This window comes from Nannobrachium achirus, assembly GCF_963921795.1.
Source record: "Nannobrachium achirus genome assembly, chromosome: 5".
Lineage (NCBI taxonomy): Eukaryota > Metazoa > Chordata > Actinopteri > Myctophiformes > Myctophidae > Nannobrachium > Nannobrachium achirus.
In genome coordinates this window covers 39,739,759-39,753,072 of record NC_137814.1, presented here as the reverse complement: position 1 = coordinate 39,753,072, position 13,314 = coordinate 39,739,759, and the positions used below count along the sequence as shown (strand labels likewise).

Genomic DNA, 13,314 nt, shown 5'->3' with positions numbered 1-13,314 from the left:
TCCTGCTCCTTTATTATAGTCCCTCTTTATCTTGAACTACAGTACCAGCAGCTGCACACATCCTGGAGATGTGGCTTCATCTACAGCCCTCAGCCCGGAAACCGCCTTAAGAACGTACCTGCCTAAAGACAGGCCCTCCAATTGACTCAACCATGAAGCAAGTAACTCCTCAAGGGTTATTTGTCCAAGGACTTGTGTACTCTCAGCGTCTGAATAGTGCCATTGACATTAGTCTTCTTCTCTGTGGCTATCTTGGCACTGTCCTTTTTGGACATGTCAGGCTCCCATAAGAAGAATTCATGCAGCAGGGTATTGACCATATCCGGGCACTCCATCATGACCATGTGGCTCCCCTCCTCGATTACTTTCAGGAAGGCAAATAGGAGAATCTACAAAAACAAAATACAAAATAGTAATGTTTTTATAACACAATCGGTAAGATTAAATTATGTGACATGTCACATATAACAGGGAATATGTTTGCATTACATTACGCTTGCTTCCCCCACTATTTCAATAATAATTTGATATGAACGAACCTTTGGTTTTTGGTTTTACCACACATTAAACGTAATTGCTTATTATAAATGTAAGTCTATATTAGAAGTAGCTTTTGTATCAATATTGCATTTGATGATTTTTGGATCTGTTCTGGATCCACCATGTGTTACCTCTGCCATGCGCTGATCCTCATCCATGGGAACAAACTTGTCACACATGCCGTGCACCAGCAGGATGGGCACAGTGAGCTCAGCATGGTATACCTCGTCCCCCTCGGGCCAGTACTGCCCACTCATCATGGCACGTAAAACAAATGGTGACACATTAAAGGCATTGCCCTGCTTTAGCAGCTGCTTCTCTTTGGCACCTTGACGGGCAAAACCAGCTCTGTAGGCAAAGAGAGGGTTTGTATGCATTTTAGATGTCAAATAAAACACATACTGTAGGTAAATTACTGCAAATTGATGCCAACATAAAGCTATTTTAGTGTGCATTCTGCTTTACTACACTGTTGTTTTGCTAGGCTTGTGATGAGCTTTGTTCTGTTCTACATTTTAAGTGTTAATTTCTACGCAGTGCAGTCTCAGGTCTTACTTTAGGAAGCTCCAGGCCAGACAGGGGGACAGACAGTGAAGAACACAAGAAGGTAGCTGGAAGATAGAGCAGAGACTGGGCTCCAGAGCAGTGGGACCCCCTCCATTGATCATCACCACCTTATGGACAAGGTCAGGATATTCATGGGCCAGGAAGGTGCAGAATGACACCCTGGGAGACATAAGATGGGATGGTTGCAACAAGTTAACATTTGGGATAGGAAGAATCACAATTTAAGTTAGCGTTTAAATTGAGAAAGGACATTTAAATTGTGTTTGGAGGTTTTGAAATTCCACACTAGACTAAAGACTCACCCATATGAGTGACCAATGAGAATGTTGCGCTTGCGTGCATATCTCGTAAAGATGGCGCGCAGGTCCTCTGCCAGGGCATAGAAAGTGTACGCTGCCGCGATTTGTGGGCCAGTGCTGGCTCCATGTCCGGCCAGGTCTGGCGCGATGACTTCATAGCCCAGACGGGAGAAGAAGTCCAGCTGGCTGCCCCAGATGTCAAGAGAGCCACCCACTCCGTGCACGAAGAACAGCGCCACGTCAGAGTGTGTGCCTTTGCAACTGGTGATCTCCCTTTTGGAGTCAATGTGCACTGTGCGCTTTGGCTTGCGGCGACGGCGGCGAGGGGGTGGGGCAGGCTTCTGCTCCCCGGAGGCTGGAGGAACGGTGGGTGGGACAGGTTTGGGGTCCGGAGAAGACGCCAGTTCCCGGTAGTCAGCCAGCTCCACCTCCACGGTGCTGCAGGGCTCCAAGTCTCCGTCCTGACCCTGCAGGATCTCAGAGTGCAGCACATCACCCAGGTTCTCAATCACCAGCTGGCCATTGCGGTATACAGTGATCTTCCTCTTGCAGTGCACACTGCTGCCACTCGTGCTCTTATTATTGTCATTAGAATCCTCAGGACCTTTGTCACCCTGAGACTCGCTGCTCTCCTTCCCTGACACTTGGTCTTCCGTTACTACAGGAGGGCGCTCGGGAATAATATGACGCACGCGCAGGACTCGTCCAGGCTTGACTTCAACAAACTCGAAGCCATCAGAGGGTTCAGAGGAGTCCAGGGGCAAGACGAGGCTGGCAGCTTTCCCAGTTAAGCAGCACAGGATACCCTCAGCGATGCTAGTCAGCATGGTGCTCACCTGCAATAACAAAGCACAGGCAAATGAGGCAAATGATACAGAAACACAGAAATGTCTTGTCATCACCATACTGTATTCATACTGTAAAGTGCACAACAAACAAAAACTGACTGTGACGTGATGGGAAACAATCTAGTAAAGTGTGATTATCTGCTTGACATCAGTAAATAACCAACACATCTTTAATCCGATTTTTCCTTCTTGCCAGTAATCCTTTTAAGCTCTATATGACAACCACAGAGTGAAAATGATCCCACTAGGGTGGTTGTCTTCATCCGCAGAACTTTTTGCTGTCAATATCAATAACAAAGATAGACCCATTCCTACTCCATGTCAGACAACAGAGTCCATTTCCTTCCACTCACAACAGTGTAACTCACCTTGGTTGAAAAGCAGCTTAACCTTCAGAGATTCAAAGTCAACCCAAAGACAGACAACAATAACACAATAACCTTCCATAAGTCCATTCAGTGGCAATGGGTCTGAGTCCGAGAGTCCATCCACATTACTGATACTATCTATAAATAGCCATGTCTCTTTCCAACATGGCTAGTCTCTTTGTGTATAAATAGACTCAGTCATGGCACATGATTTGGTTCATTCCAGTACATTACACTGTAAAGTAGCAATAGATCGGTTTACAAAGCTCTGTGAAGACTGTTACACTATTTGTGTCCAGTCATGGCTCAGGCAGGGTTTGGCACTTGGGCATAGTTTCATGTCTCTGTACTCTGATTATCACAGGGAAACAGAACAGGAAGTGTCATATCTAAATTGGGAGGCATAACTTTTATTTGTTAAACAAACGTCAGTAGAAGACAGACGCCATAACACCACACCAATATACAGTACCTAATACCTAGTCCTAGTATATGTTTAGATGATTTATGTCCACATTCTTTTCATAATGCACCTGGCTTCAACCCCCATATTTATCCATAATTTAAAGAACATAAGTGGAAGAACTCTCTAAATTATTAATACCACGCATCCTGCTAGTGATCTCTAACGGTTTCATTCAGGTTGTTAATTACAATAGTCACCCAGAATAAATGCCTTCCACATTACGCACCAGTACACTGGTACTGCCCGCTCCCTGGACAAATTGTTAAAGGTTTCTTAAGGAAATGATATGCAGAAGCAATTATTCTGCTTCGTCACAGTCAAACTCACAGTCAAGCCAAAAATGATTTGGGCTAAAGTAGGGTAATGAACGATATTTTCTATCCAGATCATGGCTGGCAGTGAAGTGAAAAGGCATAAACCTTTCCTCTTCATGAGGTGCAGCTCACTGTATCTCCACATACAGGGGAGGTCATTGATGTCTTAAAAGGGCTAAATGATCAGTGATGGAAAGAGGCCAAGAACTACGAAAACAGAAGACAGAAATCGACAGAAAAAGAAAGGGAGAATACAAAAGAGAGGGAGCGACATGATAGGATAGGGAGAGAGATGATGGAGTGAGGGTTGTGGGAGGAAGAAACATGATGGGGTGAGGGTTGGGGTGGATTCTGGCAGCGGTCATAAGGTCAGTGCATCATTATCCTGATTCAACAAGGGGCCAAGTTGTAATCAATATGGAGAGAAAGCGAGAAACATGCTATATAGGGGGGTCAGGGTACTAAAGTATCGTTAGATTTTCAATAGGAATTCAATTTTAAAAAATCATTTTTCTCTCAATTTTCTAATTTTCTAGCTCCCCATAAAATCAAATATTGGTTCATTTTTCCAATTTTCTAGCTTGCAAAAAAATCAGGAAAATGCTTCAATTTTTTAAATGTGTGATTCATATTTGTCATTATTTGATTTGGAACCGACAAAGGAAAAACATCTTTAAAAAAGTTATTTTTCATTTTTTTACCACATTACGAATATCAAAAAATGGACCAATTTTCCAATTTTCTAGCTTGCAAAAAAATCAGGAAAATGCTTCAATTTTTTAAATGTGTGATTCGTCTTTGTCATTATTTGATTTGGAACCGACAAAGGAAAAACATCTTGAAAAAGGTATTTCTTAATTTCTTACCCCATTACAACAATCAAAAAATGGGCCCATTTTTCCAATTTTCTAGCCCACAAAAAAAATCAGGAAAATGCTTAAAATTTGCTCAATTTTTTGAATGTGTGATTCATATTTTGGCATTATTTGATTTGGAACCGACAAACAAAAAATAGGCCCATTATTCAATTTTCAAGTCCAGGAAAGAAATCGTCATCATGAATGTCACGTGACCACGTGTCAAGTCACATGGTACACAACTTCAAAATAAAAGCTGTAGGCTAGTCTAACATCCAACAAGTAATAGGATCAACATGCAGGCAGGCAGGGGGTCCATGAGGGGTTTACAAGGGGGTCCATGGCTGGTTCCCAAAGTGTGGTTTGGGGACCCCCAGGGTTTCTATGGCTGGTTCACAACAGCCTGGTACACGTACAGCCATGGCTGGTTCCCAAAGTGTGGTTCGGGGACCTCTGGAGGTCCATGACGGATTTCCAAGGGGGTCCATGGCTGGTTCTCAAAGTGTGGTTCGGGGACCTCTGGGGGTCCCTGAGGGGTTTCCAAGGGGGTCCATGGCTGGTTAGCAATAAGTGTGTTTAATTGCGACCGTAGTAGGTCGCAGTTACTTTTACACTCTCTACTATCCAAACCTCCACCAGCCGTCAGCCTGTCCTTCCCTCCGTCACGTCACTCGTCACACGTCACACTTTCCCCCTACTCATATCTACGCCACCGTTGCCCCGATCCATGCCAAAATTTCCATACAAATTCCTTGCCTGCCAAACTACAACCTCGAAGGACCCCCGGAGCTCCAGGGACCCCCAGGTCCCTGGGGGACCCCCAGGTGTAAAAAATGACCAAATGTGCAAAAAAGACCACCCCAACGGGGCTGCTCACGGGGAATTCCCGGGGACCACCGACTCCTGGTGCTCCAGAACGGATGCAAAAGTGGTGGCGCTGCAGTGGAGGACCCCCTCCACTGCAGCTCACATAAAATGCCTTAACTCGGGCTAGGAGCGACCGGGAGAGCCGGGGCCGGGACCTATTCGTCCGCCTCGGCGGCGCGGAGACCCCACCTCTCATTTCTCATATGGCCCTCTTCTAGCGCCACCATGAGGCCGATTCTGCAAAACACATTTTTGGACACTGCTCCTAAAATTTTTGCCCTAAAATCACACAAATCGGTACACAGTATGTCTACACTCATGTCATCAACTTGGATCTGTCCCATATAGCGCCACCTTCAGGCCGATTTTTTTAAACACATTTTTGGACACTGCTCCTACAGATTTTGCCCTAAAATCACACAAATCGCACAGTCATGTAATCAAAACGCATCTGTCCCATCCAGCGCCACCATCAGGACGATTTTGGTAAAACAAACTTTTGGCCTTTTTGTGGAGATAAGCGACCAACGGTCGCTTATCTCCCGATTAGGGAGTCTTACTGGTAGTGTAATAGGTGAAATAGTGTAATAGTGCATTCTTATCAAAACCTCCACCAGCTGTCAGTCTGTCAGTCAGTCTGTCAGTCAGACTTTCAGTCACACTTTTGCCCTTCTCATAGTGGTTTTGGCTGCCAAACCACTACCCCATTTCTCCCTCTTCTAGCGCCACCATGAGGCCGCTTCTTGCAAAACACATAATTTTTTGGACACTGCTCCTACAAATTCTGCCCTAAAATCACGTAAAGCGGTACACATTATGTCTACACTCATGTCATCAGCATGGATCTGTCCGAGATAGCGCCACCATCAGGGCATCCTAAAATCACGCTTTGCAGAGTCCAAAAATGTGTTTGAAAAATCGCCCTGATGGTGGCGCTATCTTGGACAGTGTAGACATACTGTGTACCGCTTTGCGTGATTTTAGGGCAAAATTTGTAGGAGCAGTGTCCAAAAATTTGTTTTGCAAGAAGCGGCCTCATGGTGGCGCTAGAAGAGGGAGAAATGGGGGTAGTGGTTTGGCAGCCAAAATCACTATGAGAAGGGAAAAAGTGTGACTGAAAGTCTGACTGACAGACTGACTGACAGACTGACAGCTGGTGGAGGTTTTGATAGTAACTGCGACCTGACGGTCGCAATTACACTATTACACTATTATATTATTACACTTATTACAATATTACACTATTACCCTTATTGCGCTATTACACTACCAGTAAGACTCCCTAATAGGGTGATTTTAGGGCAGTGTCCAAAAATGTGTTTTCAAAAATCGGCCTGAAGGTGGCGCTATATGGGACAGATCCATGTTGATGACATGAGTGTAGACATACTGTGTACCGATTTGCGTGATTTTAGGACAAAAAATTTAGGAGCTGTGTCCAAAAATTTGTTTTGCAAGAATCGGCCTCATGGTGGCGCTAGAAGAGGGTCATGTGTGAATTGATGGGTGGAGGTTGTGGTTTGGCAGGCAAGGAGTATGTGTGCAAAATTTGGCATGGATCTGGGCAACGGTTGCGGAGATATGAGCAGGGCAAAAGTGTGACGTGTGACAGACAGACAGACAGACAGACAGACTGACTGACTGACGGACGGACGGACGGACGGACGGACGGACGGACGGACGGACGGACGGACGGACTCACCGCTGGTTGAGGTTTTGATAGTAACTGCGACCTAACGGACGCAATAACATTTATGCTATTTCAATATTACAAGTAATGCACTATTACACTATTTCACCTATTACACTACCAGTAAGACTCCCTAATCGGGAGATAAGCGACCGTAGGTCACATGTATACACAAAGAGGGCTGTAACTGCCATTGGTTCCTAGTTGTGTGGGCAATGTGTAGACATACTGTGTACCGATGTGCGTGATTTTAGGGCAAAATCTGTAGGAGCAGTGTCCAAAAATGTGTTTTGCAAGAATCGGCCTCATGGTGGCGCTAGAAGAGGGCCATGTGAGAAATGAGCAGTGTTGGGTAACGCGCGTTAGTAATATAACGCATATTACTAATATATTACCGAAATGCAGTAATGACTAATATAACGCCCTACTAAAAAAAACATCGGTAATATAATGCAGTAATGATAACTTATTTACAGCATTACTTTCCGCGTTACCAACCAGGGTCCCGTCGTCCCGTTTTAAGCCAATATGGTACGTTTTTTTGTCGTGGGAGGTTTACCTCCTGTGCTTTCAGCCTTCCTCTCAAGCTCTGTGGCTGCGCGCTGCTGCTGCCCCGCACAGAACGGCACATATACGCAGGGACGTGCAGAGAATGTTAGAGAGGCAGGGGGCTGACATGTTAGAGAGGCAGGGGCTGAGGCAGGGCTCAAGCCTCCTTTGATGTCTATGTGTGTACATGCCTGTCGGGTGGATTGGAGTGCCTGGAAACCATTTGCGCACAGCGAGTCAGCGCACCCAGGTGTTTAGAATGATTATTAGCCTAGTAAGCTAAAGCTACTAAATTCCACAACATTTCAACAACTGAAGGGAAAATGCTAAAATGTATGCGTTACTGAGAACTATCAAATGCCTGGTTTATATCTCCCACCCATGAACTGTGGAGCTGTGTTGGCGGATGTTTTCTCCGACGCACAGGCTGTCAGATAAAACATGCCCAAAACAAGAGCTCATGCAGACCTTGTTCTGTGGACTTAGGCATAGAGGTTTGTGTCTTGTCAAACTTGTCATGTCATTATAGGCCACATTTAAGAAGGTATAGGTCTATTGTGTTTCATATGAAAAAACAGACAATAAAATATAAAATAAAATAATAAAATATATAAAATATATAAAATATATAAAATATAATGATAAAATATAATTATTTGTTCAATTTGAGCGTTTATTTTTATTTTTTACCAAAAAGTAATAAGTAAAGTAATATTAATATATTACTCCTACTCGGGGGGTAATATGTAACGAAATGTATTACTTTAAAATCAAGGTAATATGTAATCAGTATATATTACTAAAAAAAGTAACGCTACCCAACACTGGAAATGAGGGGTGGGGTCTCCGCGTTGCCTTGGCGGACGAATAGGTACCGGCCCCGGCTCTCCCGGACGCTCCTAGCCCGAGTTACGGCATTTTATGTGAGCTGCAGTGGAGGGGGTCCTCCACTGGGGGCGCCACCACTTTGGCATCCATTCTGGAGCAGCAGGAGTCGGTGGTCCCCGGGAATTCCCCGTGAGCAGCCCCGTTGGGGTGGTCATTTGGTCATTTTTGCATATTTGGTCATTTTTTACATCTGGGGGTCCCCCAGGGACCCGGAGATATGAGCAGGGCAATAGTGTGACGTGTGAGGTGTGACAGACAGAGGGACAGACAGACAGACAGACGGACAGTTTGTGCAGGCTGTGATAGTAAGTAGCGACCTACGGTCGCAATTACACTTATTGCTAACCAGCCATGGACCCCTTTGGAAACCCCTCAGGGACCCCCAGAGGTCCCCGAACCACATTTATTGCTAACCAGCCATGGACCCCCTTGGAAATCCGTCATGGACCTCAAGAGGTCCCCGAACCACACTTTGGGAACCAGCCATGGCTGTACGTGTACCAGGCTGTTGTGAACCAGCCATAGAAACCCTGGGGGTCCGCAAACCACACTTTGGGAACCAGCCATGGACCCCCTTGTAAACCCCTCATGGACCCCCTGCCTGCCTGCATGTTGATCCTATTACTTGGATGTTAGACTAGCCTACAGCTTTTATTTTGAAGTTGTGTACCATGTGACTTGACACGTGGTCACGTGACATTCATGATGACGATTTCTTTCCTGGACTTGAAAATTGAATAATGGGCCTATTTTTTGTTTGTCGGTTCCAAATCAAATAATGTCAAAATATGAATCACACATTCAAAAAATTGAGCAAATTTTAAGCATTTTCCTGATTTTTTTGTGGGCTAGAAAATTGGAAAAATGGGCCCATTTTTTGATTGTTGTAATGGGGTAAGAAATTAAGAAATACCTTTTTCAAGATGTTTTTCCTTTGTCGGTTCCAAATCAAATAATGACAAAGACGAATCACACATTTAAAAAATTTAAGCATTTTCCTGATTTTTTTGCAAGCTAGAAAATTGAAAAAATTGGTCCATTTTTTGATATTCGTAATGTGGTAAAAAAAATGAAAAATACCTTTTTTAAAGATGTTTTTCCTTTGTCGGTTCCAAATCAAATAATGACAAATATGAATCACACATTTAAAAAATTGAAGCATTTTCCTGATTTTTTTGCAAGCTAGAAAATTGGAAAAATGAACCAATATTTGATTTTATGGGGAGCTAGAAAATTTGAAAATTGAGAGAAAAATGATTTTTTAAAATTGAATTCCTATTGAAAATCTAACGATACTTTAGTACCCTGACCATATAGGCTATGTCACATACCCTGCCAGGTGCCCGTGTCCTATCAGTCAACAAGATATTCAGCATGATAGCATACAATCACATATAGAACTAAACAAAAAAGTGCTTGATAGTGAAATTAATGTAACACTCTGGATTTTGTTGTGTATCACACTGCATTGTAACATAAAAAGTTTAACCTAGGCGCCCACTGGCCTAGGCGCATACCACATAGGCATTGATGCCTGATGGTGTCGCCGGTTCAATTCCCGATCTGGACAAACTTTGCCGCATGTCATTCCCCATCTCTCTCCCCAATTTCCTGTCAGTCTACTGTCCTATCAAATAAAGGTATAAAAGCCCCCCCAAAAAATCTTTAAAAAAAGGTTTAACCTAGAACCTATGTACAGTAGGTTCCAACTATAAAGGCCTATTATGTACACATGCAGGCGTATGCAGTAAACATGTATATTGAATGTGCAGAGGGACTGCTAAGCTCCGATGTAATGGAGTTGATAGAATGCCAAACTGTTAAAAAATACTTTCTCTTGTATCTAATTATATTTGGACACAAAAGTGTTTAACTTCACAGCATTTTACATAATAAACCAAGGTGCACAGTAATGTACATGTGTGACCACACATCAAGTCTATCCTGGTTTGGATAATTCTGACCTAGCTACGCCACTATACCCAACCAATACCACATGACCATTACTGCAGTTTCTGTTCATCAAAACAACATCTCTCTTCACTTTACGCCTAAATTGGATTTGTAATAATATAATACACAAATGTAATTCCCTCACCTCAAAGTCAAGTTGTTCTAATCAGCCATTTTATTTTCTGGCCTGCAATGCAGAAAGGTGATAAGCTGGGCTTCAAGTAGCCTATACCACATTTGGTACACAGTGTGCTGCTCTACATTTCCACCTGCAAGGCCTACACTGTTTTGCACAGCGTTGTAGCAGGGCAAATGCAGTTATGCAGATACACCTTGAAAGAGCTGAACCGCCCATGCAATAACCGCAAAATACAGCCTAATTTACATTACAGAGGATTCTTCCATTCATATTTTGCAGATAATGGTGTTTTGCAGGTGATGGTGGCACTGGCTTTGATTTAAAACATCACTGTGTATCATAGATAGTAGATAACAATTTAGTTTACCCTAGCATTCCAATTGAATAAATATTAAACAATTTAACAAATTAGGGATTCAAGATAAACAGGCTTTCTACGATTTGGTAAAAATGTAGCTAAATACATGGGTAATTGGACTGCAAGAACAAGGTCGATGCATTGTCAAATTATATGTCTAATCATTTGATATTCAGCATATAGGAAAACAAAAACAAATGCATCCATCATTGTTTACCTAGATCACGATCAACACAAAAGCTCATAAACAGCACAAAATGACAGTGAAATTGATTCTTTACCTGCAAGGTTGTTTGTTGTTTATGGGCGATTAGAGAAGTGCATCAAATATTCCAGTCTAGGGCCGTTGAAACTGCATTGAGAAAAATGTTGCATTTGCTGCAGCACAGCAACAGTGTAGGCTACGTATTATGCTAGATAGGGTGGTAATTACTCGCTATTAATTAGCATAATTATTTAAAACGTGAAGCGAAGCTTGAATTTATCTTAAAACTCCAGTGCACGACTTGCATTTTAATGCTGGCTACAAAAATGATTCCTCTCCATCAGCATTCACTGCCATTATTGCGCATCCAAGCGAGATTCTCCCCAACCCTTTTGCCCTTGTATCTGCATCCATCCACAGTGTTCTCCTGTCTTCATCCTCCCCTTCTGAGTGGCAATGAAGATGACCAATAGACGACCAATCAAGGAGAAGCAGAGGCCAATGGGAGAGTCTTGTATCCCTGTTGCTAAGGCTGAGAAATGAACAGCTGTGTGTGCGCGCGCGCGCGTGTAGTTGCCTAACCTGCCAGGCTCAAGTACAACTTAAACATTTCCACATTATACAATATAATGTGTTTTGGTTTTGTCAAAAAGTTAAAGCTCTATATATGCCATGTTAATTCGTAATATCTGTCTCCCTGTCTCTCTAGCGCTTTAGTAAGCAGAAAATACATTTTCCAATGCCAATTTCTCCCAATCAGGAGAAAGAACCCATTATTTGCTTAAATGAATCCTACTTTACAATATGTTACTAATCCGTGATTATATAGCCTATTATTGTCAGTTTCATAAATGTAGGCTACATTACAGCCTAGTCATAACCCAGTAGAACCTATGTGCCAGCAGAGATTGGAGAAAGTAGAAAAAGTGCTCCTCGGAGCACAGGTCTCCACCAGGTCAGGTAGGTTATTGTGGCCTCCTGGTGGTGCTATAATAGGCCAATGTGAAAAGGGTGCCATGTTTCTTAGGCCTTTCATGCTAGAGTCTAGCGTGAAAGGCTTAAGAAACATGGCATGTGAATATGGTCTAGCGGCTAGACCATATTCACACGGCAGCCATCTTGCCATTACGTTAATGAAATGACACCCTGTTGCCACTCTGTTTTTTTTATGTAATATGCAAACATGGTCGCCATGGGACGTTGCATTCATGATTTGAGGCATTTTGTTCCAAAAGAGTGTTTTGCAAAATTGACCTGTTGGTGGCGCTATAACAAGCCAATGTGAAAAGGGTGGCATTTGTTCCTCAGCCTAGTGGTAATGTGCGCGCAAGAATTACGGAAATAGCATGTTAAAAACTGACCAATCCTGCAAACTTTGCAAGGCAATGTTAGCCAATTACGATGGAATATGAAATATCTGACAGTGACAGATTTGTCACATGACTATAGACAACATGCCTGGCCACGCCCCCTACTTCGGACCGGAAGCCCTTTTTTGGGCTTGATCGTAGCGCGATTTCCTGTTTACGTTCATCTGATCTGATTCTCCTCTTAACTAATGAGACGGGATTGTTTTACTTTGTAATTTTACTTTGTAACTTATGTTAACAATGTCACTTAATGGCAACACTCATCCACTCTGCTGATAAATAAATGAGTTGTGACGATACACACCCGTTCTGCCGTCATTCAATGTTATGAGTTGGAGGAAAAAAAAAGAGATCTCAATTGAAACAATGCCATAGGCTTTCTTGGGCGTATGCTTTTAGTTGACCTTGTACTAGTGTACTGTCATGAAACTACCTTTTTTCATATGCAAACTTCTTAAAAAATAACGCTATTTAAATTGTTTCAAAAGCTTTATACCCTGTATATATATATAAAATGTCACAATGCGACATAGCTTTTTACACAATGCTGTACTCCCTCCAACTGCATGTCATATTATATGTTCGCCATTTTAAACTGTTTTTATTTTATTTGACACTTGCTTTGGCAATATAAACATGTCTTCTCATGCCAATAAAGCTCCTTTGAATTGAATTGATATAGGCCTACAAATAAACAGATTTGTGTATTTGAAAGCAAGCATTGAACCTAATCAGTATTTCATGGAAGCGAATGTTGTATGATTCTAGCTAGCAAACCTTTTCCCTTCAGAACGCTGGTTGATCATGTCAAACGTCATCTTCTCCATTCTCCACTCTTCTGGGATGTCACCATGAAGTCACAGTTGGCTTGTGTTGTGTGATATGCATTAATGTTTTTACAAATAGGCCTGTCAACAACTCAACCCACTCCAGAATAGACATAATACACATTAGCCCACCTATTATGTGCATCCTATGCTGTGTTCATTTCACTATATCACTGTAAATCATCGATTTAATCCTAATCAAGGCAATA

The 13,314-nt window shown here is 42.7% G+C and overlaps 1 protein-coding gene across 1 annotated transcript; it reads right to left on the bottom strand.

Annotated features, from left to right (window-relative positions):
• abhd8a (abhydrolase domain containing 8a) lies at positions 1-2,659 on the bottom strand. Its single transcript, XM_080726269.1, has 5 exons — positions 2,623-2,659; positions 1,410-2,242; positions 1,096-1,266; positions 672-888; positions 1-389 (listed from the first exon to the last, which is right to left on the bottom strand). The coding sequence occupies exons 2-5, from the start codon at positions 2,231-2,233 to the stop codon at positions 177-179; spliced, it is 1,425 nt and encodes a 474-aa protein (XP_080582395.1). The 5' UTR covers positions 2,234-2,242; positions 2,623-2,659; the 3' UTR covers positions 1-176.
• Between the last annotated feature and the right edge of the window lie 10,655 nt (positions 2,660-13,314).